The 26644-nt window shown below is 39.2% G+C and overlaps 1 protein-coding gene across 4 annotated transcripts in view; it reads right to left on the reverse strand.

The window, feature by feature from the left end:
* The window catches only part of HMGCLL1 (3-hydroxy-3-methylglutaryl-CoA lyase like 1), a 696896-nt gene that overhangs the window by 469174 nt on the left and 201078 nt on the right, over positions 1-26644 (reverse strand). For all 4 annotated transcript variants that reach the window (XM_069606147.1, XM_069606145.1, XM_069606144.1 and 1 more), the window contains exons 4-5: positions 18929-19024; positions 1829-1977 (exon numbers count right to left, since the gene is read on the reverse strand). In XM_069606147.1, coding sequence (XP_069462248.1) covers positions 1829-1977; positions 18929-19024 — 245 coding nt within the window. The remainder of the gene's footprint in view (positions 1-1828; positions 1978-18928; positions 19025-26644) is intronic.

A 26644-nucleotide genomic window follows, 5' to 3' on the forward strand; every position in this document is an offset into this window, starting at 1 on the left:
GGAGGTCTGGGTGTCAGACGACATGGTTCCAATGACCCACCAGTCTCAACTGGACTGTAGGTTGAATGCCTTGCCTCCTACAGTGTTTGACATTTCCTCTGAGATGACAGTCAGGAAATGAAGTTGATGATATACTTTTAAAGATCAGTATCCACCAGGATGAGACAGGTGAACACGGATTCTAGAAAGGTCCATCGTTACGGTGAAGGACAGCAACAGGGTAACCAGTCTTGAGTCCCATTTTGAATGCATCGGCAGAGAGAGCCCTGAAGCCATATGATATCCAGGCAACATATGTGTTCCTCTCATGACGGAGTAGCCTGTGGAGGGATGCAGCATCATTTTTAAGGTCCAGAGGAAGCAGGACATCAGTGCATGACACGATACTGGCTGAGCCCACCAGTCAAAGGGAAGGATACACCCATTGTTGGTCTCCCCTTGCTGAATAACAAAAGACCAGAGGCCCACAGTGATTGACTTAGCTAATGCAGGTGTCAGCTTCAGACCTTTGGCATCCTCCATTTTATCTTCATTCTTCTGACACTTGGTTGTAGTATAGAACATCAAAGGGGATTCCAAAATCTTGTCCAACACCCAAAATTAAGGCAATAACAAGAGCCTCACACTCAAATGAAAAGGGACTACAATGTTCACACAGGCAGAGGCTTTGAAGTCCTGGTGGGATGTGAAATCAGGCAAGACAGTCTGACTCCCTAGTTCCAACCAATTAGGCACTCAAAGCAGTGGTCGAAGTGTACAAAAATAAGTAATGGAACTATGTTCACTGCTGGCCTGCCCCTGCTCCCCCAAACCTCATCACAACGCACCTTCCCACACACAACAAAAATGTTCAGTGCACTGTCCTGAAGTGCACGTTTTAACTTCTTTCTACACTTTTGCAATAAAACAAAACCATTCCGGAATGGTTTATTTGTAAAATAACAGTATAGGAACAATAAAACTTAATTTAAAAAAGTAGAGGAGCACCACTCCCAGCTGCTCCCACATTGACTCAAGGTATTGACTGGGGGTTCCATGCATGAACCATAAAAAGGTGCACAAATAGATATGTTTGTTTTCAACCTGGATGTGAAGGAAGATGGCCAACAAAGATGATGAAATTAATAACAGGGATCAAACCAAGAGTATCCAACAATTGAATATATGGCATTCAAAAAGTTATTATTGCAGTAACAAATAAAGAAAACTATCGGTTTACTGAAACAAGCCGATTAAGTAAATATCATAGAGGTAACTGACATGTTACATACAGAATTGTTAAGTTGTTAAGGTGGCTTTAGCTAAAATCTAAAAACAAAAGTGCAATTAGAATGGAAGAGACTCTCGCTTCACTGGTAACCATAGGGGTTGACCAGTGCACTAGAAAAGCAGAAGGATGCCAGAAGTAGTCAAGCATGCTAAGAACAATAGTGGAGATGAGAGTTTTAGTGGAGTCGTATGCAAGGTGGTGCAGATCTCTCTTTGATTCAGTCTTGGCACTTTGGTAGTGGATGTAATTAATGGATGAACCTTGAGTTTGCTGTCAAAGATGACCCCAAGTCTCAAGAGGACCCTATCACTGTGACCATTACTCGCTTGAGGATTTAAGGGTGAAAGGATACAGATGATGGAAACACATCTACTCACTCATATTAGCTCTGAGACAATGATGAGCAACAATTGGTCAGCATCTGATCCCGGCGTCACAGCACAATAATCAAATGAGCATGGACAGGAACAAATAAAGGGATGCACAAAACATATGTGTGAATGTGTCTAAACAAAAACATAAATTTCTTATGTTATCAAAATCCAGTCCTGTACTCACCCTCGCACTGGAATATTCATTTGTTTTGCTGACTGAGTAACCTCTTCAAATTTTCTTAAGCTTTCTTCAATGGAACAATTAATATTCCTTTTACTGAAAGACTCAGAGGCTGCACCAAATACTGACACTTCTGTTGCACCAGCTGCAATCTGAAATCGCAATTTAACACAATAATTGACATAATATCTACAAATGTATGTTACTTAGAATACATACAGATTATGCTTGTAAGTTGTCAATATTGTTACTCCCACTTTTTTTAAATGCATTTATAAAGAAAAGTGTTTTAATAATAGTACCAGGACTCCATATAAATATTTCCAAAAGTAGGAGGTAATAAAAGTAGTGTAGATAGCAATGGAACTAGAAATGCAGAATTACGTGAAGCTCTAATAGTGGGAAAGCAAGTGCTAATTATGAAGTTTACATTCAAAAGAGGCCTGCAGGCTAAGACAAATCTAATTGTATTCAACAAATTAAGATCTGACATTTGTGAGCCTTCCAAAAAAGTTAGTGAAGAAGCAAACCAAAGCTGGAGACGAATTAATGAATTGTATTTTGTCTTTTGTATTTGTGTAGATGATCAACACGTGTTTGATGAACCCCCAAAGGGATTTCCAGAACTCACTCCAATGCTCTTTCAAATTTCTCAACACTCACCTTCTCACTCCGACTCACTTTAACATTCACAATATCAACTCCATTCAAAGAAATGTTTGTTCAGACTAGGGATGTAACGGTATAACAGTATACCGTTAAAGATACCGTGAACCACTCAATTGAACAATAATACCCGTCACATTGTTTATACCGGTATACCGTTTATACCGTTAAGTGTGCTTTTCAATCTGATTTGGAAAGGCTGCAGTAAGCGAGTGCTGCACAGTCTTGGTCTTGCACTGTTGGATGTGCCATCTGCCAAGTAGTTTTAGTTGGTGCAGTTTTTAATGCCATTCCATAAACCACACGTGCCTGACACAAAATCAATATGTTAGCAATAAGAAGAATAAATACAGTGCCAAGAAGGGAAAGGGTTTACTTTGGGTTGGTGGCTTTGGGGTTTATAGATTTATAATGGATAATGTTTGCTAAACATATGACAATGGGGGATTTCCCTGATTCTATAATTGAATTTACATATAATAAGTCACACTGCGAAATTCACTCATCTCTGTGGGTATTCCCTGCTGCCATACCAAAGGGTAACATGTCCGTGATTACATGAACACCTTTTGGCCCGCAAGTAAACTAAAGGCTGTAACATAAAGAGAGCATGCATGTGCGTGTGTGTGTGTATGCGCACAAGCTTATACTACCATCAGTCTCCGTTGATCTGTGGCATGCTGGTTATAAAGATGGCAACATGTTCATCTTCGCCAGTAGCCAGTAGGGGAGCTAAAAGCCAAAATGACCACTTAAGAAAAGCTATTCAGTTTGCTTTGCCAGTCGCAGCAGGGCTCCCCCCCACCTCCTCCTCTCCACATGTGTGTTTGGTGGAAGCAAGGGGTGGCATTTCAGTAGAAAGTATCTTGAAAAGCCAAATTCTGGCCCTGGGTTCCTGGTTTTGTTTGTGATGATAAATCTGACAATTTGTGACCTTTTAGAAAATATTAAGATTGGTTAACTCGACCTGCTATACTGCGATAACCATGATATACCGTCATTTGGCAGGAAGGTTATCGTACCGTCATAAAACTAATACCATGACACCCCTAGTTCAGACATTTCTAGGATGATTGAACCAGGCAAAATCTAGTTTGGGGAACTTTCCACCCACCCCAAATCATGTGTGCAAAGTTTTTATTTATTTAACAAATTTCCTTTTATCAACATAGAGCACACCAATCTAACAATGTTGATTCCCTACTGTCTCCATGCACTTTCAGGAAAATAAATACACAGGGTTACACAGACAGTCTATTTATTAAAAACAGAAATAATCAAACCAATAAAAAATGTAAACAAATTACAAATCTGTATAATTCTCTATGAAATTCGGATAGCAATGCTTATTACAATGATGATTGATCAATTCATTGGTCAATTCAATTGTAAAAGCTCTATTTAATGTGAATATTGACTATTTTAAAAAAGCATATACGTCGCCATGTGCACATTTGGTTTACCCTGAGCACACATTCACAATGGGTTAAAAAGTGAATGAGGGTTCATGGCAAAGCTTTAATTTTATAGAAAAGAAAATTAAATAAGAACATATCTGTCTGTCTAAATGGTTCCACCTCTCATTTATTAAAAATTAAATACCTCTTTTGTTGAATGGATATGCACATATGTCAAACAGCTCTTTAGAAAACAAATTCAAGATAGTTTACTTAACATTCCTACATGTAAATCACTGGAAACAATGACACATTATCTATTTAACATGTATGTTTGCTAGATTCCCTTCAATTGTGTTTCTGTTGCATTGATGTGCAGCAATTGCACATGTGTCATTCTTCAATGGGCAATTTAAGGTGAAAAAACAGGTGGCAGTTAAAAAACATTTCCCTTTCTCCTTGAGTCTTTCAGAGCAAATAACAGGACACTGCTTGGACTGACTTCAATTACATTATTTTCCTAGGCATGTGCAAAGTGAGACAATTGGCTCTGTTAGGCAGAATCCCTGGCAGTACCCTTTGGGAACACTGCATGCAATTAAGACTACAAGTGTACGCACAATTTCAGCTTTGGTACAAGCCTGGACTACACAGTGAAGTGATAGTGATGGCTGAGCACCCAGACTTATCTCAAGAGTTTAAGTGAGCAGTAGAACAAGTTACACAAAGGACCAACTAATACCGTGATTTAAACAAACACTTATTCAAGGTTTCTTGGTAAAAGAAAATACATTTATTTACTCAGTCAGTTAGAAAACATTACACTAGCATAAGCAGCTCAATATCACACACTAATAAACCACAAAAATACAACCGGTAAGTAAATTAATAAAGTTTAGCTCCCTTGAAGTGGGAGCAAAATGGCACTTCAGATACTTAATAAATGGGTAAAAAGACAAGGTTATAAGAATAGACAGCCCAAATACATTCATAGGCAGGGCAAAGGGTTTCAGTTAACTACAACCAGCAATTCTTCTCATAGGCCTGGGCCAAAGTCAATGGTTCAGTTTCCTTGTATAGGATAGCACAGTTCTGGTAGATAACGGTTAATTCTTTGCCACAGAGTTTAGAAGAATTTAGCTAGGCGAAAAAGTTTGACGAATGTTTAGGGAAGGACATGCCTTCGTAGTTGAGGAAAGTTTCACGCACTTTTTCGATGGCCAAAAAGATTTCAGGACTGCGCTTGCACAGTACCTTGTTAATGAAGAAGAGCTGTAGCTGAGGCAGTTGTTCCTGGCAGTTTGAGCAGATCTCGCTGTTCCTGAGCTTCAGTCGTGGGGACAAGAAGGAGGACGTCGGGAGGTTGCTGCACTGCCCAGGGATCAGGCCAAAAGCTTTAGAAAGACATTGTTTTAAGGTGTGAGTGCCTTAAAGTCTTCGAGCTGGTTTCCTTCCCTCTTGCTATCCGGTTTTTAACAGCACTCTGATGAAAAATCGACCAGATGGGGACGGTGTCCAGATGGCTTGCGAGTTGGATGTTCCCAACAAACTCAAGGGAAGAAGTTAACCTTGAAAGGTTTCTCTGTCGATGGAGTTTCAGACAATTCGGACCTGCAGCAGGGCGTCACTGATCGTCCAGGAGTTGCAGCAGTCCTCTTCCTTCATCTCGTCTTCGGTTCTTTCGTTCCAGTTGTCGACGCTGCTTAACAAGTCCCAGAGACCTTCTTTTAAACAGTTTTCCCCCATTTATTCCAGCCTGGCTGTCCCTCACACAGCAGGGTGGCTGTCCTTGCCGGACAGCCAGTGTGCCAATCACGCCAGAGTGCATTCAGGTCTCCTAGGAGAATAAGCACAGGGAGTTTCAGGCACCTCCCTCACATCCTGTCCACCCTAGACACTCAGACGTCAGAGGAGGGCTTCAGCACTGAAGCCCGACAAAGGCCAACGAACAAAGGGACCAAAACTGGTTTGGCATGCAGTGACAAACACAAGAAGGACTTTTCCTAAAGGAAATGGTGAAAAAAGATGACTGGAGTCTGTTTTTAAAGACAGGTTGGGGCGCCATGTTAAAAAACATGGCTGACCCAATTTTTAGCTACCGTTGTTAGCGGTCGGGAAAAATCACGGTAGTTGATCTAAACCAATGCCACCAGCCATTTCAAGTAGGAAAAGGTAACATTTGACTGTTACATAAGTGTTTTGACTCAGGGGAAGCTAGGCAACCCCTCCAGCACTCTATAGTAAGATAGTGTGTGCTGGGTCAGTAAATTTAAAGAGACTAGTAAAGTCCATTTAACTTTACAGGCTCTGGGAGACAGTAGTCAGTCCTAGAGAAGATGTTTAAACCTTGGGAAGTCTGAAAGACATCCTTGTCACACTGCACTGAAGGTGCTGTGTGACACACAGAAAAAGATGATGCCTATGGAGTTGTGTTAAAACTGCATAACCAAAGAACACACAAGTAAAACACATTGAAAATGAAAAGTTCAAAGCCCCAAAATATAGCAAAAGAGCTGGAGGGCTCTAAGGTAGAGGGAATTTAGCACTTGTGTTAGAATTCCCCCTAACAAGCTCCCAGTCAGTACTTGGGCATTGCAGAAAAAGGGAGTCAGGAATGTTTAAAACAGAAGTAGTCTCTTCTGAATACTAATCTTGTGTCGATGTTTTTCTGTGTCCTTTTTATTATTTAGTTTAGTGTCTATTTTGTCTCAGGGCTTTATGTCCTTGTTGTAATGTATTTGTCACATGGTGTTGGAGTGCTAAGTGGGCACCCCACTGATGTGGAATAATGCGTTAACTACCTATAACTACCTATATAGCTCCATGTCCTGCTAACTCATGGAATCTTTTAACGTTTTGATTGTCATCCTCGGATGCAAATGGTAATTGAATGAGGTTATTAAGGTCTTGATGGCCGTACTCAAAGTGGAACTTTAAGAAATAATTGTCTAACCATCACAGCTTTCAAGGCCTCTTGCAGACATTTGTTCAATTACATTCATTTGTTGTGCATTGTAACAGGTATGGGCAGGAGGCCATTATTGTATTGGATGTAAAAAAAACTCTCAACACTTGAGATGCAGAAAAATTGACAGTGAGTGGACCGGAGGATGACATATAAAATCAAACTGCATGTATATTCTAAGAATAATTTGTGCAGGGGTTTTGCGAAACAATACAACTTTTCTTGCAATGTACGTGTTGCTCTCTTCTGTGTTCATATGAGTTCTAGAAGTTGTGAAATTCATTTGTAATGAATTATGCATGAATTGTTTAGTGCATCCATTTAGAGAGTAGCTGCTAAGACTCGTTATGATGTGACTCCTGCTTACTTTTTAGAATAAATGACATAGGAAACCAACAGTGGAATTATCTCTGATTTGCAAAACCCAAGCAATAGGGAGCATCACATATAGTAGGTGGACTTTGTAAAGTGGTAATGCTGTCATTGTTAACATGCATCCATTGGGGTATACTGTTAGATATTAACTCATCCGGATTTTTACACTTACCATTTGTAAACTATTACATGATTTCCTTGATGACTATCTTTCTTGTAAAAGTAATTTGATAGCCTTTTTCATGGGAATATGATTCTTATAATGTGATGCAAACCCATAATTATGAAGCAATTTGGCATCCTAATGACATAATGTTACATTTGAGGGCCAGTCTAGATCATTTGCTATAGAAAATGAAGAAAAACACTGTTTGATGTTGCACAGATATTATTTTAGATATATATCCTAACAATTTCTGTTTTAAAAATGGGGATGTTCTGTCACTCTTAATCACTTGATGATGCTGAGTATGTGAAACAAGTCATGCCGTAGCAGTCCGGAGGCCTGAATTACAAATGGGTTTGAAAGTAGCGTAATCCTATTGAAAAACTCTTTGTAAATCAGGCCTTGTGTCTCTAAGTTGCCTTGCAGCGACAATAAAGAACTTCTGCACCATTTACTTTTGTAATGACAGTTTACCTTTGCATGCAGCAATCCTCGTTCATCCTTTTTGGATTGTTTGCTCTTAGGATTGATGCATATATATACCTGTGTACTTGTCCGTAGTCCCATATCTTTGCATTGTCCCTAGTTCATGCCCTAGCTCACCCTTACATCATTTGGTTGACACTCAGTTGTACACATTCTATTGTAAGCACATGCTGTGTTATGTTGTGGTGTTCATTTCATGCCCCCAAGGGTACAGCACAACTACATTAGCATAATGGCAGCTCTCAGAAAAGCAACGTTTTTAGTAAACGGCAAAACTATAGATGGCCCACTGTGGCACGCAGTTTGATAGGGAGGACATTCCACATTTTATCAGCTACCACCGAAAAGGAATGTCCACCAATCTTTGTCTTTAGACCGCAGGGAGCACCAGGGTACATAGGGACAGAACTTGAACTTCAAATATTCCGGACCCACTGCATAGACGGCACGATGAACTAGGCACATAGCTTTAACATTTAATATGCATCCGTTTGGCGGTAGGGAGCCAATAGAGAGCACAGAGAAGTGGGGACATGGGCTCTCTAAAGTGAGTATTAGTGGCCAACCGTGCTGCAGCATTTTTCAGAATCTGCCGGCGTTGGAGTAAAAACAGAGGTTGTGCCATTTACAATGAGTTAGAATAGTCGATTCGACTAAGGACCAAAGATGCAACAACTAAGGCACAAAGGTGCAGAGAGGGTTGACATTGTCCTTCGTACTCTCTGCAGCCATGCAGGTGTCCATCTTCAAAACAAAATGCCCTTTATAAATACAAATACAAATATTCAAAAAATGATAAAAGGGTCAGAAAGATAGACTAGTGAATTAAAAAAAAAAAACTGCTGACATTTGTAGGGCAAAATATGGCCAGCGGGTTCAGCAATGCAGACCCATTTAAAGTCTGTCCTGTTGATAAAACAAGTATTGATGATTTGGGTAATGGTAAAATAAAAATGTCATGCACGTTGATTTTAAGTCACAGGAAGGAATACATATGTAAAAATACGCGACTATTATTTAAATCCAGAGGTGGGGAGGCATTATCTCTATGTTCTCAGGCAATTTCATTACTCGAGAAATCTTGCACATCACATTGCGGCATTTCAGACTTTCAAGTACAGCCATTTGTGCTTCAGATCTTTTTACAAAAAGCACATGCGCCCGACTGATTTCACTAAAAGGCCAAGCAACATGTTTAATTGACTGTAAGAGTCTAAATAAGTAATTGGGGAAAGAAGTTATGATCGACCATCATATTTGAATGCCTTGTAATGCAATATGGCAGGAATTCAACTAAAATGTATTGACACTATTGGCGTTCATTTTTTATTCAAACAGATTATTTCATTACAAGAAACATGGGCAAAATAAATCCCAATTAAGTAAGGCCATGCCAGCTTTGATATTACTGCCAATAAAGATGGGGGGTGGTGGCCTTGTTATGTGGGCAAATATCAATATACATGCTAGAATGTAGCCAATCCTAAGCAATAGTGCTGATATACACATCTTGTAATGTGTGTGTACGTCCCTATCAGTGCTCCTCTTCCACAAATACTATAAAGAATCTAGAGAAATTGATCAATATTGTGCAAGGCCTATACACCCATGGATGAGGATGTATTAGAATTGTATCCAGGGAAGTTAAAGCCTCATTTGAAACTTTAGTGTGCCTATGTAGTTTACTAGTTGAAGAAGATGAAGTTTAGGGTATGCATATGTCTATACTACCCCTATCAGGATTTATCATGGCCATGCCTTACGATTGACAATCTTATTTCTGGAGAAGGCCCTGAAGGCATGTGATGGCCATATACATGGGGATTTACGAGCTAAACCCCTTTATAGGGCAAGGGATACAACTAGTCCTATAGTTTATTGTTTGATTGAAACATTGTATTGGTGGCTGGTAAGAGAATTGTGGGTTCACAACACAAATTTGATCACACCACTTTGCATTCCATTTGTATCAATATTCAATGTTAATATCAAACACCTATGAATTACTATCACTTGCAATGTATCCTTTTATTTTTCTTTTACCTTATGACTATTTAAGTGAAAAGGGACCTTGTTCTATGGATGAGCCGTGCTTTTATAGAAACATGCTAAAACTAATTAAATATTATGTTACTTGACCTTGTTTAGCCTCAAAGTAAAACTCTTCCAATCATATGTACTCTTGGAACTGGAAGAAGTCTAAACTGGATTCACAACTATTGAGTAAAATAAAGCCTAAGTGGTTAAACAATTTATCACTGGGATATAATCAATGAAGGAAAGAGTGATGATGAACCAGGGATGGGACGAAATTCAATTGACTGAGAGAGAACAAGATGAAGGTACCTTTGGAAAACTGTGGCTTATGTCACTTCTTGTTTGTTTGTTTATTTTTAACGTGCAGACCATCAGGCCGCAAATAATAATTTGACATTTATATAGCGCTACGAACCCTCAGGTATCTGAGCGCTGCTTATTATTACCACGGTGTGTGGTGCTCATTTATCGACCTTAGAAGGATGAAAGGCTGAGTTTGGCCCGACCGGGATTCGAACCTGCGTTAGCAGACTCTGCACGGATGTCAAAGCCAGCGCTCTACTCGCTGTGCCACTTGACCGGCTGTTTTGTCACTTATAATGACAATTCCTGAGCATGAATGTTATGAGCACTTCAAAAGCTTTCATTTTCTCATCTACTGAAATTGTAGTGCAAAGGCTCCAGGACCGGATAATGTGCCTAATGGTTTGTTTGAATTGGAAACATCTACATGGGTCCGATAATAACAAAATTGTTAAAATCCATAAATATAGACAACAAACACCCCTGTTACAGCTGACATTGTCCCAATATTCTAAAAGGGAGAGAGTAAATATCTAACAAATTACCACACAATATCCTTGCTTGATGACCTTGCAAATATTTATGCCAACATTCACCCTACAAGGCTGAATCAATGGACAGATGAGAGGAAGATTCTTAACAATATACAGGATGGATTTCGTAAAAGGGTTGGTACAGTTACGATGATGTTAGACCACAAACGACCCTATAGTATGTATAGTATGTTGACCAGAAACCAATCGCATCATGTGACAAACATTGCAAATGCAGAATTGTCAATGTAACCAGAGGGCGTCCATTTTGTGAAATGTCATCCATTTGCTTTCTTCCTTTCTGTAAAAACGCTTTGCAAAATGTATTATATGCTTCAAACTCATACACAATGCAAGGACACGACCTGAACACTGAAAGACTAACACAGACAGAAATGTCAAACGATACAGACATAGGTTGTTTTCCTCCCTCATGAAGTCCTTGAAGGCGAGCAAAAGCTGCATCTAATCATCAGACCAGGTGCTGGCCTGTCTTGCAAACGCTGTAGTAAAAGGCAGTTAAAACATGAATGATATTCTTTTAGCAGTACTCCTTCGCAGAGACTGGTATTTTCTGCCCCAGAACTGTCTGACCCTTGGTTCATGAATAGAAGCAAATAGATAACGTGCTACAGAATGCTTCTCTCCTACAAACATGATGTCCTGGCTGAACTAAGAGCCTTATGTTCCCCATAACAGAAAGCTGTCTCTGCTACTGATGCTAGAATAACTATGTTTAGACTGAATAGAGACTTGTCATAACGTGTCATAATTGTCATGATTGTCAATCACCGAACCCTAGCTTGAATGGTACATTTATGGGCGGTTTGCATTCCCTTCAAAAGATTTCATGGTATGTATAAATATTACTGCTTGAGCATTGCTCGCTCTCTTGCGTCTCACGAGGTCTGGGTACACACGTTGCGAGACGTTGAGACCCCAGTCGGCCGACTGAGAAATACTTGGAATAAACCAGACTTGTTTGGAAATCGAACCTCGTGTCTGTCGTGTCACTAGAGTATATGCTTATTGTGACTTGGTTTCCATATGCGGTCTTTATGGCATAGCAAATATGGCGCCCGTATAGGGACCCTGCCCCTTTTTCTCCATCATATACGAAGAAGGCCTAGCCAAAGGAAAGAGTGATGATGAACCAGGGATGGGACGAAATTCAATTAACTGAGCGAGAACGAGATCAAAGTAACCTTTGGAAAACTGTGGTTTATGTCACTTCTTATATTTCTATGTCACCTATAATGACAATTCCGGAGCATGAATGTTATGAGCACTTCAAAATCTTGTGTAATGCTCCAAACATGTAAGTAATTCCAACCTTTGCATCCAAAAGAGTGCAGGATGCAGGGAATGAACTTTTCATTTTCTCATCTACTGAAATTGTAGTGCAAAGGCTCCAAGAATGGATAACGTGCCTAATAGTTTGTTTGAATTGGAAACATCTATATGGGTCCCGATAATAACAAAATTGTTAAAATCCATAAATATAGATAACAGACACCCCTGTTACATCTAATATTGTCTCAATATTCTAAAAGGGAGAAAGTAAATATCTAACAAATTACCACCCAATATCCCTGCTTGTTGGCCTTGGAAATATTTATGCCAACATTGTACCTACATGGCTGAATCAATGGACAGATGAGAGGAAGATTCTTAACCATGTACAGGATGGATTTCGTAAAAGGGTTGGTACAGTTACGATGAGGTACAACATCCTTTCATCGCCGGAAATGTAAACGCCTGCAATTTAAATGTGTATCTAATTCCGGAAATGTACATCAAAATTTTTCGGGGGTGGGAAAGGGCAGATAAGGGGTTGCGGGTGCAGGCAACAGGTAAAAATAGGTGGGGTGTGGGGAGTGAACCCCCCCAACAACAACAACATTTCCATGCACATTTTCATAATTATTTACACGTTGAAATTGCAGGCGTTTACAGTTCCAGCGATGAAAGAACATAAAACCGCTTTTTGATTACCCCTGGTTATGTAACATACATAATACAGAAAGATGTCCCTCGTAACTGTTGGATCTTAAGGCAGCGTTTAATAATGTTAATTAATATATGTCATGGGACAAATCAGTGTATTCATCATTAGTTATTAATGGCAATTAGTACCCAGCAAGGGGAGTGTGGTGGCCTCCCAGCCAATAGAGAGTCTCATGGTAATCCCACTGCCCTGAACCTTCTCATGGCAGGCGGCCGCCATCTCCCCTCACTGAGAATCAGGTAAGCTTCTCCCTCCTACCTCCGTCCCCTTCCCCAGCCACAGAATTCCCTTCCAGCCCTCCCACCCCCACTTACTTTCATTTTTGTCCACTTCAAGAGCGCACGCACTGGGAACACTTGAGTCCCCAGCGTGTCCGCTACCGATCTACAACAGGCTGTCATGGAAAGGAAGAAGGGACTACATATAGTCCGTTCTCCCTTTGCATGGTGGCAGTTTTTTTGTTGACGTTTTTCCCATTTTATTTCAATGGCGCCATGTACAGTTTTCCCTTCGCCTGTGGCCATTTTTTAAAATTATTTTTATTTTTCTGTTCCGAAATGCCAGAGCGTACCTTGGTCTAACGGGCCAGGGTACTAATGGCAATAAGCCCCTCTACTGCAGGCCATTACAGCATAAGGTAATGCCCCCAGGCCCATAGTGACAGGCGCGAGGGGGCGTATGAAGGCCCCGTTGGCATATTGTCTAATTAAATTCCTCTATGTTAATAATGAAGCAATTATCAGATGGTCTTTCCCAGAACGCAGAGCTGTATATCAGGGATGTGTCACGGCACCCTGTTGGTTTTTCTTGTTTATCTATAATCTTGCCAACTCCCTGTTGCCTTTGCCAGTTGATGTGTCAAAAGTTCACAAAATGAAACTAAGAGTATTACTCTTTGCTGATGAAGCCAGTTTTATCTACATTTCCAATGGATTGGAAGAAAGTTTAGAAAGAGTTTGTTAGTTTGTCTGATGCAAAGGATTTAGTTATTAATGCATTCAAGACTAACATTTTGACCTGTTGCTGGAACAAATTAACTTGTGATATTTTAGAATTGAGAGCGTACACATTGATAATGCTGCTCCTTTTGATTATTTAAGGGTATGATTCAACCAAAAGGAAATTGACATTCACAATTATAACATGTGATTTGATAATGCAAAGTTGTTTTGGTGCCATCCTAAGCTATTCTAAAAGGTTTTGGGGTTGAGAGGTGTAACCAACCATATACAACTTCAGGACACAGACTCAATCTGCCATTTTTTTATAGGGTTGACCTTTGGGATCGGTCACATGGGGACACATTATACTGCTCAAATTAAGTCTGTATATTTTGGATCAAGTTATGGCCCAAATTTGGAGTTGACTAATTACAGAGAGGGCATGAAATAAAGATAAACCGAGGGATTATTTCAAAAGTGTTAAGAATGTTATGCTATAGGTGATTGTGGGTTAACTTTTGGACAGCTCAGATCAAATTGTTTGTTTAAAACTAGGCTTAGTTAATTAGTTAAGAAGGTGTATTGGGAATGGGTTTTGATTGATTTGAGGAGTAGAGGATATGGTAAATCCATGGCAGGCAAGTGTGATACTCTCAAACTACATTACTGATTTGAGTGTTATCTTAATTGGATAGCTTCTGCTGCAGAGAGAAATTTTATTTTAAAGTTACGGTTAGACATCTTTCCTTTGAAGTGTTTTATGAGTTCATGTAATAAATCAAACATAACATCTGTCTCATGTATCATTAATATAAAGAGGATGAATTACATTCCTTATATTTTTGTATCCTGTCTTAAGCAATGTCAGGAATGTTTGGCTGATTTCAAGTGTTATAAAATTACCACTGTGGCTTATGCCCTAGGCTTCTGTAAAACACCACAAAATGAGTTAAGATTTTCAGCCGTGTCAGATTATCTTATTAGACCATGGAATAAGAACAAATTGATTGTAAAGCCAAGGTAGGTTTCTACATTTTTTCTAAATTGTTCTTAATTGTTTTTAAATTTGTAATAATGATTTTAACTGGTGTGGAAACTTAAACAATCTGAAAAAAGTAATTGCAATGAATATTGACATTTTTTAATTGATATGGGATTATCGTATGAAGTTTGATTGCTGATATTTACTTTGTCTACATGGTTATCTGAGGAAATTAAGATAAAACAGTTGCTTTCGTCAACTATTGTTATCGTTTTTATTTTATGTTAATAAAACTGAACTGAACAGAACTGGTTGGGGACAAGAAACACTGTGCCTTAATACAATGCAAGGGTTGAACAGCAAAACTCATAACTGGATTTGTACATAATAAAGACTGTAATAATATGTGTCACATATACACAACTAAAAAAAAGTATTTCAATGACTGCTGATTGATGAAAGGAAGAGTCAGCCTTTCCTAGTTTAAAAGGATGAAAGAAAATGAGGATGTTTCTTAAAGTGGTGAATCATTGAAATAGCAGCTCATAAAACAGATCCTGATGGTAAACTACACAAACCTACAGTAGAATATTGGACAGTCACATCTATGTGTGTAGGTTTGGTAGCACATTATCAACGATATTACTACAATGTACTGAGTGCAGCATTTCATATTTCTGTAGTGGGTCTGAAGTTGGCGGCAAACTACAGTACGTGCATAGTATGAAACAAGGACATATGTGTTGTTCATGGGTGGAGTGCTCCGGTTTATTGCATAAACAGCAATAATATGCTCCACTTGGAATTTGGAGCATGATAAGGTAATCAGTGCCATGGCACACCACTCCACTCATTGCTAGCACTTAAGCAGGTCCATACTTTATAGTATGATTAATAATCCAAGTCTTAACTCCGAAGTGGCAAAGAAGTATAACATCCGTAAAAGAGAAATCTATTATTTTGCCGCAGCCGTTAATCTCAGATGAACTTGGCTACATTAAGGTTTCCAGTTTCTCACTCAAGGGCTGTTGCCTAACTTCAACACAGACTCTCTAGACATACTCCTCCACTTGATGTTCGCAATCACAGGCCACTGTAAAAATGCAAGAGACCTCATGTGTAGTTAGAAACAAGACGATAAAGAAAAATGCCACTGGATATATTATTATAAGACTTTTAATTATTTTCATTAAACAATAACCACGACTGTAGAACATTTTCAGTCATCGTTGGGACTCTGCTGATTTCCATCTGTCACAGGCATATGATTGCCCACTTTGTGTGACATACAAGTACATAGAATTTACGAGAATTTAAGAATCAAATGCACTCCTGCAAAGTGTCTTTTAGAACTTTGCATGTTTGCATTGTATATTTTATACTGTAATCCGTGCAGGTAATAAACTATAGTTGGGAATAAAGTATGGCCCATAAATCTTGTTTTAAAAGAACAAAATCAACATGACACTCACTGCACTGGGAAATTTTACTTTGATGAACTGTACAATCGAACTGCGGATCAACTCTGCTGTATTTCTAAACAGAGAGACGATGCCAAAGAATAAATAATCATACAAAAACCAAAGAAAGATCAATTATTAAATTCAATTCATTGACTCCTAAGGGTCACAATACTGGCACCATTTGTTTCTGCAATATATGATCCTGTTTGACCACTTTACAAAGAAAATTAAACATTCATAAAGATTTTAAAAAGAGAACATTTGTGTAATGATTTCTCTTTTGTTAACGTTTTAAAGTGTTCTATTAAGTTTTATTCATAAATGTTGGCCGTGTAGTATTTGGAATCTAGTAATTTTCTAATTGGTGATTTCCATCTGTCACAGGCATAAGGTTGCCCACTTTGTGTGACATACGCGTTTCTAGAATTTATGAGAATTTAAGAATCAAAAGATAACCCTGGTAAAATAATCCTCCAAAATATCTCAGCATATGCCTGTCTTGTCTTGTTATTGTATATGGGATGACTGGTACTAATGAATACTGATAGGACTCCAAGCATATTGTAATTTAGATCTTTACATTTTTGGATTGTATCAGTCAATACTTAGATCTGTGCAGGTAACAAACTATAATTGGGAATTCAATATGGCCGGCAAAATAATAAATTAACACAAAATAAACGGGACACTAACTACACTAGGAACTTGCACATTGGTGAACAGTAAATTCGAACTGCAGATCAACACTTCCTTTTTTATTTCTCTTTTGTTAACCTTTGGAAGTTTTTGTTGACTTTTTATTCATAAATGTTCTCAGTGGATCACACTGTGTAATCTCTGGACTGAATTCACTTTCTAATTATGGAAATGTAATTGGTATATTTATGATGCACTGTGCACTGCATGATGATATACATGTCCTATAAGATGAATATTATTTTAATTTTGAAATATATGTACACAACTAGAATCTACCCATTATTATTTTTTGACGTGATTGTATTTATTAAGCATGGACCTAGCTTCAAGAAGCAACAGAGCGGTTTACAGTGGTATACACCAATACAGATACATAACAAAGCAATTTACAGAGTTGTACAACATTACAGATGCACAACAGCGTGCTTATCAGTGGCAACAACAGAACAGATATACAGCTGGGGTAGTATACAGAGGGGCACAGATGAGGAATAAAGTTGTACCGGGTGGCGTGCAGGAGAGGGGCGGGTGGTGTCTAGCGACAGTTGGCGCAAGGGGCTTTGTGATGGCCTAGGTGTTGAAGCCTATGCCATCAGCTACAATGAATGATTTGCTAGCATACCTCTGTATGCATGTATAGCAAGCATATTTAAAGTGCAATGTTTATTTGCCTTTAGATGTGAAGATGCCGAAGATGTGAACAAGCTGTGAAGTGTGACTTATGTTAAGATACAGGCATTTTGCAATCACTTTAACAGAATAAAAGATCCATGGCCAGTGGAGAAGTGAAATGCTCTATTAAATAACCATACGAAATCACAAGTAAGAAGGACAAAGTGCTGCAGGATTCTCTGTTAAACCTCTGTCTGAATACAACCGTAGTTTTGACTTTTAAATGAAGATTGAAGGAACCTGTAACTGTTTTAGAAGGATGAATGTTTCGTTAGAGTGAGCCATACTTGGTTGTTTCCTGGTGATGTCTCAAAGACCGCCTGGACACCACAGGGCACGTACACAAGTTCTTGGCTAACCAGTAAAAGAAGGGTACCATTAAAGAGACAATTGCTTAATGGCGTTCCAATTTACGTTAAGCAAACTCATAGTTCTGTTTCTTCTTTTTTCCCTCCTGCATGCTGACAAAACAATCATTTACTTTAGCTTATTGTCGTGACTTCCTTTCATTGCATTGTCTCATGCAGATGTGTGGAAGTGAACAGTGTTGCTACTACTATATACATGTACCCACTCAGATATTTATTATTAGTAGTATTATCATTGTAATGATATATTAATAATACAAATGCTAACAAAGATAATATGTATTCATGTTATTATTAATAATGAAAATCATCATCTCATTATTACGAACGATTGGCATCAAATATGCAATAATTGGTGTCATTGCAACATAATAGCAACCCTTATAAAGGCATTTTACCCGCTGCCAAGAATGTCCATCATCTGTTCAGCTATTTGGTTCTTTACAAATAGTCAGCATAAAAGCCCAGGTACTGGCGCCATTGCAGCGGATTGTCATCCACTGCTCAGGTATCCATAAATTCCCTCCCTCCCGCCCCTGCCCCCATCTAGATGATTGGCTCGTCTTAGCCGCCAGTTCATGGGCGAAGAATAGAGCAAACCTGCATTAAAGAGCGCTCCGCTGCGGAGAATCGTGCAACATTATTGTGTTTTGCCAGCACCACCCAATTCACAGCACTGACAGATGAAGGGAGTTGTGGAAAAGAGTGCAGGGAAGCTCCACCTTAGTAACATGTTCTTTAAAAATATGCAGCCTGTGTAACATGTTCTGTAAAAATAAGCATATCAGTGCCATGGGGTGCGCCCTGATATGAATAAGCTTTGGGTACAGTCAGCAATCTGCATGTGTTATTGAATAGGGATGTGACGCCCTTTCTTTTATATTAAAATAGTGGCAGGCCCAAATCCTTGTGCAAAGAAATGTTAAGAACTGGATGATAAACCTGCTGCAATTTGACAAAATAGGGATTCTGATTTTACGCCCAATTGTTAATGCCAGAAACTTGAAATGATGACCATCATTTCCCAAGAATAAGTACTCACAGCTGCATGAAATCCTTGAATATTCGGCGTAAGAACAGGATACCGCACACCAGCGTGTTTCTTGATTCCTTTCAAGACTTCTGAATGATCTGCCATCTTTAGAGAAAGAAAGAAACCTCAATGTAGATGGTGCACACATTATTTTAACATTATGGATACCTTTCATATGCGACATGATTGCTTTGTAGAAGCATCACTTTTTTCAAATGCATTAAGATAATATGTATTGCATGATAATTAAAATACATAAATACATAAAATGCTATGTATTGCATAAAGCAAGACACGCATAGAATCAGCATACAATAAACAATTGCAGCTTTGCACTCAGGACACACATTTAACCCCGACATCCCCATACAGCATAGGATTTTATAATAATACCAGAACTGTGAAAGGATGGAGAGAGACTACAAGGGAAGAAAAATAACACCTACTAGCACAAGAGGAGACATGTATGCATTTTTAGCTAAACTACAATAATTGTATTAAATCTAAAACAATTAACGTTTGAAATATTGAATTATAAACACATTCATTGCCTGCCAACCCTCAAAATACGAACGTTTTGCAGTACTTTGCAATACAGTGTTTCAAATGGATCGTTAAAAATATGAATTGTAATAAGTTTTAGTCCAAACCTAGAAACTGAGAAAACACCTCCCCCAGGAGATCCTAATAAGGAAATACGAGAGTGGTGGAATGTTCCAGCAGTGGCTGCATTGGCTCCCAAATGTTGCAATGCACCGCGGCATAGCCCTCTCCGCAGGGGTCAAGTCCTATCAAATAAAGTGGGGGGGGCTCATTAACATACCAATTGAATTTTGTGTCACCAGAAATTAGCATATCAATGTGCCTTTGGAAAACAGTGGGGAGACTCCGTCCATCCGCGTGTACCCTCAACTTGAGCCACGCCTCTCTGGAGAGATTAGGAGAGAAAGTTACCTCTCCCTTCACATAAACAGCAAATCATAGGTGGTCACATTGATGTGGGTTAAGATTGTAATTTACTGGTGGAGATCATGAGCCATCTACCCTTCATTTAGGAACCTTGCTATCAGATGGCTTCATAGCATGGCGTTGGGGGTTCGAGAAGAAAGTGTGATCCCACGTCCTTCAGGAGCTCTGACCTGTGGCACATGTTTCTTCGGCCTGCATAGAATTTTCATACTGGCCCGTTGGGGGTTTTCAGGTTAGTGACGTCCGGCATACATGCACATGTCATGAAGAATTATCAATTGCGTTATGTATTAGGGGAACAAATTGAAACCCTGCATGCAGATTTCCGTGACTTAATGACAAAACTTCTCTAAAATGATAAAAAAAAGAAAATGAAAAGAGAAGCCAGCAGACACATAGGTATTAGCAGCTATGGTTTGTTTTCTTCAGGCAATATTTGCCACATTTAATGTGGCACTAGAGCATAGTGCGTAAATGAAGGTCCTAATGGGTCAATGAAATGACACTTTGTATCAATGGATATGCACACTCACTGAGGGGGGCTGATGAGTCTGGCAGTAACGCCTTTGGCATCCCCACTTCAATTTGAGGAATCACAACACCCTGCTCCCCCCATTGCTTATACCAATCTATCAGCCGCACCAGTGTAGATGTGGCTGTGGATATGGGAACCAACATTGGGTTCAATGTGGTTTCTGTCTTGAGAGCTGTAGATCCTTTATCAACTGGGTGCATGCCTGAAAGGAGTGAGTTGGGGATGGGAGACGAGGGGGTAGAGCACACAAACACTTAGTGTGACAATCATAGATCAAAAAGGCAGCAATAGAGGCGTTTGCCAAGTTCCTCCCTTTTACCCTCTCTTCGGAATAGGACACACAATGTGAGTGCCAGTTCCCCCATTGGACCGACCGCAACTGAACAGTTGATTTCTTGGCATCCTACATTCTCTTGTTTATTATATCATGCATGGGTAACTTGCTCTTTTAAAGTGCTTCTTGTCCATTCCATGGATATACATGATGGTAAATGATATATATGACTTCTTTATTTACCTAAACTCTAACACTCAAACCTCTTTGACCATCATTATCCACATCCATAGCAGAATTGCCTAATATAAAGCATCCAAAGGCCAGGCATCATGGAAAGGTATCCACTGACTGCAATTCCCAAGGCAATCTCCATACCATGCACATCTCCTGACCCCATGGCACATGGTTAGAGAAAAAGCAAACACATCTGGACATTTATATGTCTCCTTGTGTGGATCCAGAACCCCATGAGCAAACGTGGTTGATGGTGATAGAGCTTGCTCATTACCCCGCCTGATGAGGTTGTATGTCGCTCTGGGCAGAACAAGGCAAACTGAGAAAGAATTCGGAATGTGCTCTGTGCACAAAGAGTTGTCAGGAAACTCCTGGGGGAGTTGAAAGAAAAATTATGATATCATGTAAGAGTGTGAATGAAGACAAAGGATCTGAAATAGGAGGCATCAGACTTACACCCTAGATATGTTAGAAACAATTCTGGAGAAGATACAGCCAAATGTTAGCACACTGCTCGTCAGGAGCAGAAGGGATATACATTTAAGAAAAGCCTCCAGAAGATGTGTCTGTGAAATCAATGAAAGGGTCTAGAGGACTGGTGTGTGGAATCAATGATCAGACACCAAACTCCTCTGGGGTGGGGGCAGTGGCCTTTTACAGCTAACAGGGCTCCCATTCCACGATGTGGATGGAGGGTGTCATGGAAACCCGCTTAGCCACATGACATATAAAAGCAACATAAGATGGAAACAAAACCAACAGAGGTCTGGGGAGATATGCAGTAGAGAAAGCGGTACATGAAACACAAATTATCACACAGTACATTATTCCACAGCAACCAGATGGCTTTTGAGGTGGCACAGAAACATTAAGTAGCACAACTTGAGGTGAAAGTACAAAGCCTGTGAAAAGCATTTATAACGTGAGATTATAATCTAAATGGAAACACAAGATGCTTGACCTAAAAAAAGAACATCCGAAATGTTCTGCTTCCAGTGACCAAATCTTGGGTCCATCAATCACCACACTGCAACAACTCATTATTCACCTCGCCAACACCTATATCTGAGTAGAATCTCCAGTTCAGTGAGGGGCACTACATTTAGATTAAAGAGTGAAATGTCTGTAAAAAGGACAGAAAACAGGCTGTACAAATAATTGATTAGAGAAACAGTGTCATTACCACCATACCCAATATTTCAAAACAAAACGAACCATGGGAGGTGCTCTGAAATAAGATCATACCCTTTTACAAGCACACAGTTGAGCCTAGTTTAGTTGTGTGGGGAAATCTGAAAAGAATTAGCAGATATGTGTTAAGGTATAGGAGTTCATAAATGACTGTGTAACTATCAGTTGAAGCAAAATACATCTTCCTGAAGCGCTTCATCTCTTTAAAGTATTGACTTGGGTTCGTCAGCACCAGAAACCACAACATCCAGATACTTTGTCATATCACAGGAACTCCAACAAAGCAGAATCCACCCTTATATGCAGAAACACACTTTTTAAATGTTGCATCTTTCTTTCTTGCTTATGTGATCTGCTGTACCAGTGATGTCACTCATGACGCTATAAATGATGCTGTATGTGATATCATCAGTGAAGTAATTTGTGATGTCATCAGTGTGCTTTTGGGCCATGCAATGGATCCTCATAGTTAAGGTGGCGCAGCTTTTGTGGTGTTAAATGGGCACGTTAACGTCACTTCAAATGCACCTTACACTGAATTTACAGAGTTTTGTTGCACATAACCTATACACCTTGACAGTCCGTTAACTAAAGTTATTCCACTGAATTTCAAGGGTTTTGCTATATCATACCTCCCACCACCTATCCTTTTTCTGATAATATAACTTATATCATATAATTTGTTCTCAATATATGTTCTTGTGCTACGCAACATTGTGATTACGAAATATTTCTTTATGTGACCTTTATATGTGACCACTAGTTAAGAAGGGATTAGCTATGTTGTACTGTCACGAGGAAGAGCGAGGTCGGGTTATTGGCAGCCTGTGATGAGCAAGACTAAAGTTGTGTATTTGGGGATTGTGATGAAGAAGAGTGAGGTGGGGGTAGTTAGGAACTTTGACACGGAAAATTGAGATGGGATAGTTGGGGACTGTAAAGTGGAATAGCAAGCAGTGGTTAGTGGGGGGCTCTGAAGAGGAAGAGTGAGTTGATACAAACATATACCTTAAACAGTAGACACACAGAACTTCATTTAAGGACTACCTATAAAAATGAACTTTAAAAAAAAGATCTACGAAAATACTGGGACGAGGAAGAGGGACACACTCTTATGAGATATAAATTTATGAACAGTATGTATAAAAATGAGTATTAATTGAATATTATTCACATGTAGTGAAAACACGAGTCATAACATGTGGAATCCTTAGTTTCTGTTTTTTATGTCCACTTTAACCACTCATCACAAATCTAGACCGTATGCCGATACAGTGCTCTTACTCATCCCAGAACTTTATTGGATCACTAATCCAATATAGAACAAAACATACTTTCACAGCACTCCTGAATTCCATACACATTTCTAAATGTTGCCTATTTTCATTAGTCACTCATCTCCATTGACATGTGCCTGGGTTTCATATATTGTATATTCTTTATGTATGTCAGTATTGAGATACAGAATTAAACAAAAAAGAAGAAATATGAAGACACTATGAAATTGAGAACTGTTAAAATAATGTTTTGAGGTTTACCTTGTTTCTATCCCCCAGCGAAAACTAATCGAGAAATGTTAGTGTTACAAATTATTCAAGCAATACTATGACAAGAAAGAGTATTTTGAGAACCATGTATACACCCAATGAAATGATAACTAAATCTTAATCTTCCAATAACTGTATTTTATGTGAATGGCGAATGTTGACTCTACAAAAAAATTGATAATTTCACTCAATTTTGGAAAAGATTCAATAAAAACAGACAAAAAGCACTATTTTTCTTAACTTCGCAATTCAAACTGCAATGTGACCAGCACTAAAATATGACATTTGATTACCAAAACGAGATTCATCACAATATTCATATTAGGAAAACCCCACATATAACATTTGTAGAAATTAGTATTTGCCACGCCTGACCTAATCAACCAACAAATTGGCACTTAACATATTCAAAAATCCTTTCTTTTTCTTTTTTTTGTTTTAGAGCAATTTCTATTGTTTATTGATGGCATTCCACACTGTATGCATCATCGTGAACATGTATATCTCTGCATGACATTGCGGCACAACCATTTATATAATACCTAACTACAAACACTCCCCGCCCTCCCAACCCAAACGACCCCAACCAGACTAGCCTCTATTAGACCTTAACCTTTAGGTCACACATTTGGACAGATTCTTTTGCTTTATGTCCCGGGTATCATGAGTGCTTTTAGGATGCCTATTGTTCTTGTTCCGCATTTATTGGTGAAAATAGGTTATGTGTTAATGATCTCCAGACTTCAATCTCCTTGTGGCTTTCTGCCTGGGTCTGCTGCACCGCCCACTGGCAGATCGATGTCTCTGCTATTGCCCATTTTTGCAAGTCTTTCATTAGCATCTCCACTGTCGGCCCCCTTGAAATATCCAAGTCATTGCTATTCTACACTTCGTCAATATATAAAATATTCAAAAATCCTTAATATAAAAAGAAGAAAAACAGAAATTTCTTTTTGAATCGCGATTCATGCGTACAATCAAATCTGTACAATGATTGGCCTAAGCCTGAAACTCTCCAGATGTTTTCGACTGTGATTCCCATGATCCCACACCATTGACTATACTGGCAAAGACTTGTGGAATTTATAGTCCAAAACTTCTGGAGAACCAAAGGTTGCAGACCCCTGGCCTAAGGGCACAGGCACAGTATGAAATTCGGGAGCTGCTTGGTTCATAGACCTGCCCCCCTCCTTTACTAAAAGAAATTATAACATCCACCTACACCAGAGACATCACAAGATCCATCGTCAACACGTCTCTCATTTCCAGCACCTACCCTGCAGAATTCAAAAAATTGTACATCAAGCCTCTGCTCAAAAAGCCCACACTCAACCCCCTTATCATGACCAATCACAGACCCAAACAACCAATTTATAGTTAAACCAACTGACCATACTCATAACTATGCCATTGCACGGAATCCAACTACATCCTTGACTCTGCCCAATCTGGCTTTTGTCCATTACGAGGAACTGAATCAGGCCTAGTCTTCATTGGGGATGACCTTCAAAGACACAGACTCAGAAGGCTGCACTACCCTAATCCTACTAGACTTCTCAGCAGCCTTCGACACCACTGACCACTCCACCCTCACAAACAGACTTCACTCTCTCGGCATCAGGGAGCAGCTCTAAAGTGGATATCCTTCTTCCTGTCCAACAGATCCTAAATAGTACATGTGCCTACCTTCTCCTTGACTCCCGGCCCAGTTGCCCACAGAGCCATATAATTATTGAAAAGAAACGGCACCAGGATAGACCCCTGACATAAACCGCATGACGTTGGTATTTCACAAGTAAAATCACCCTCTAGGTTCAGACGGACTTTCAATGCCGAATCAGAATGGAGGTGTATTATAATATTCAAAAGATTTTCCAGAAGGCCCCATTGTTTCAACTTGCCCAGTAGCATACATCGATTCACTCTGTCAAATGTGAGTGACAGGTCGATAGCTCTGACATAAGTGAATACGAGGGGCTTTTCCCAGCTCTGTTTTTGTATGAAATCTATCACCACTCCTACTAACAGCGTGGCAACTCCAGATCTAAAACCTACTTGATTAAAATGTAGGATTAAGTTTATTTTCTGCCCAACTTTTCAATTAATTTAAAATGAGTGAGGCAAACATTTAGGGCGATAGGCCTGTAATTCACTGTATTATTTCTATCGTCCTTTTTGAAAATAGGAATGACGTGGGAATGTCGCCAGATCTCCGGAATTCGCTTCCAAGTTAAAATGACTTTTTAAAAGTCAAACAATAATATGACCCACAATTTTGGGCAACATTTGCACACCAAGTTCCAGAGACCATTTGGTCCTGCGGCCCTTTATTTACTAGATTAATTATTCAGCAATTCAATTTCTTTGATACTATAATTTAGGTGCCAATCTGAAACAAAACAGTCACTCAAACTAACCACCTTCTCGATCGGAGCTGCATACACATGTTTAAACTGTGCCACCCAAATTGCTTTGGGAATCATTTGCCTGAACCAAAGATTGATGGTTATCCACACTGTTGACTATCTTCCAATAGTTAATATCTCACTTAGTAACAATGCAAGACAACACCATTTGACCTTCAATATGATGGAGCTGGCAGTGCAAACATTTTGCATGTGTGCCTTTTTATTTGCTTTTTTATGAATATCCATTTGACCTCTTCAGGCCCTAGACTCAATGTTGCTTACCTTATGGTCCTCCTCAATAGCTGTTTAGAGGCCTGAATTTATTTGCTAAAGTGCCAGTGCCTGTTACTCCTGTTCTTATTTACAGTATTAAAATGATGCATTATAAAAATCAGCAAAGCCAAAGGCGTAGAGAAGTCTTAAGCAATATAAAAGCTCCAGGATTCAATGTCCTGGCAATTGCAGAGGTTACATTTACTAACTCTATTGGGAGACCAAGATAGTCTATTTTTTCCTCAGGAAACCAAGATGGAATTTGAGCCCACAGTAGGAAAAGACTGATTA

The sequence above is a fragment of the Ambystoma mexicanum genome, chromosome 4p, assembly GCF_040938575.1.
Source record: "Ambystoma mexicanum isolate Mex_15411 chromosome 4p, UKY_AmexF1_1, whole genome shotgun sequence".
NCBI classification, from domain to species: Eukaryota; Metazoa; Chordata; class Amphibia; order Caudata; family Ambystomatidae; genus Ambystoma; species Ambystoma mexicanum.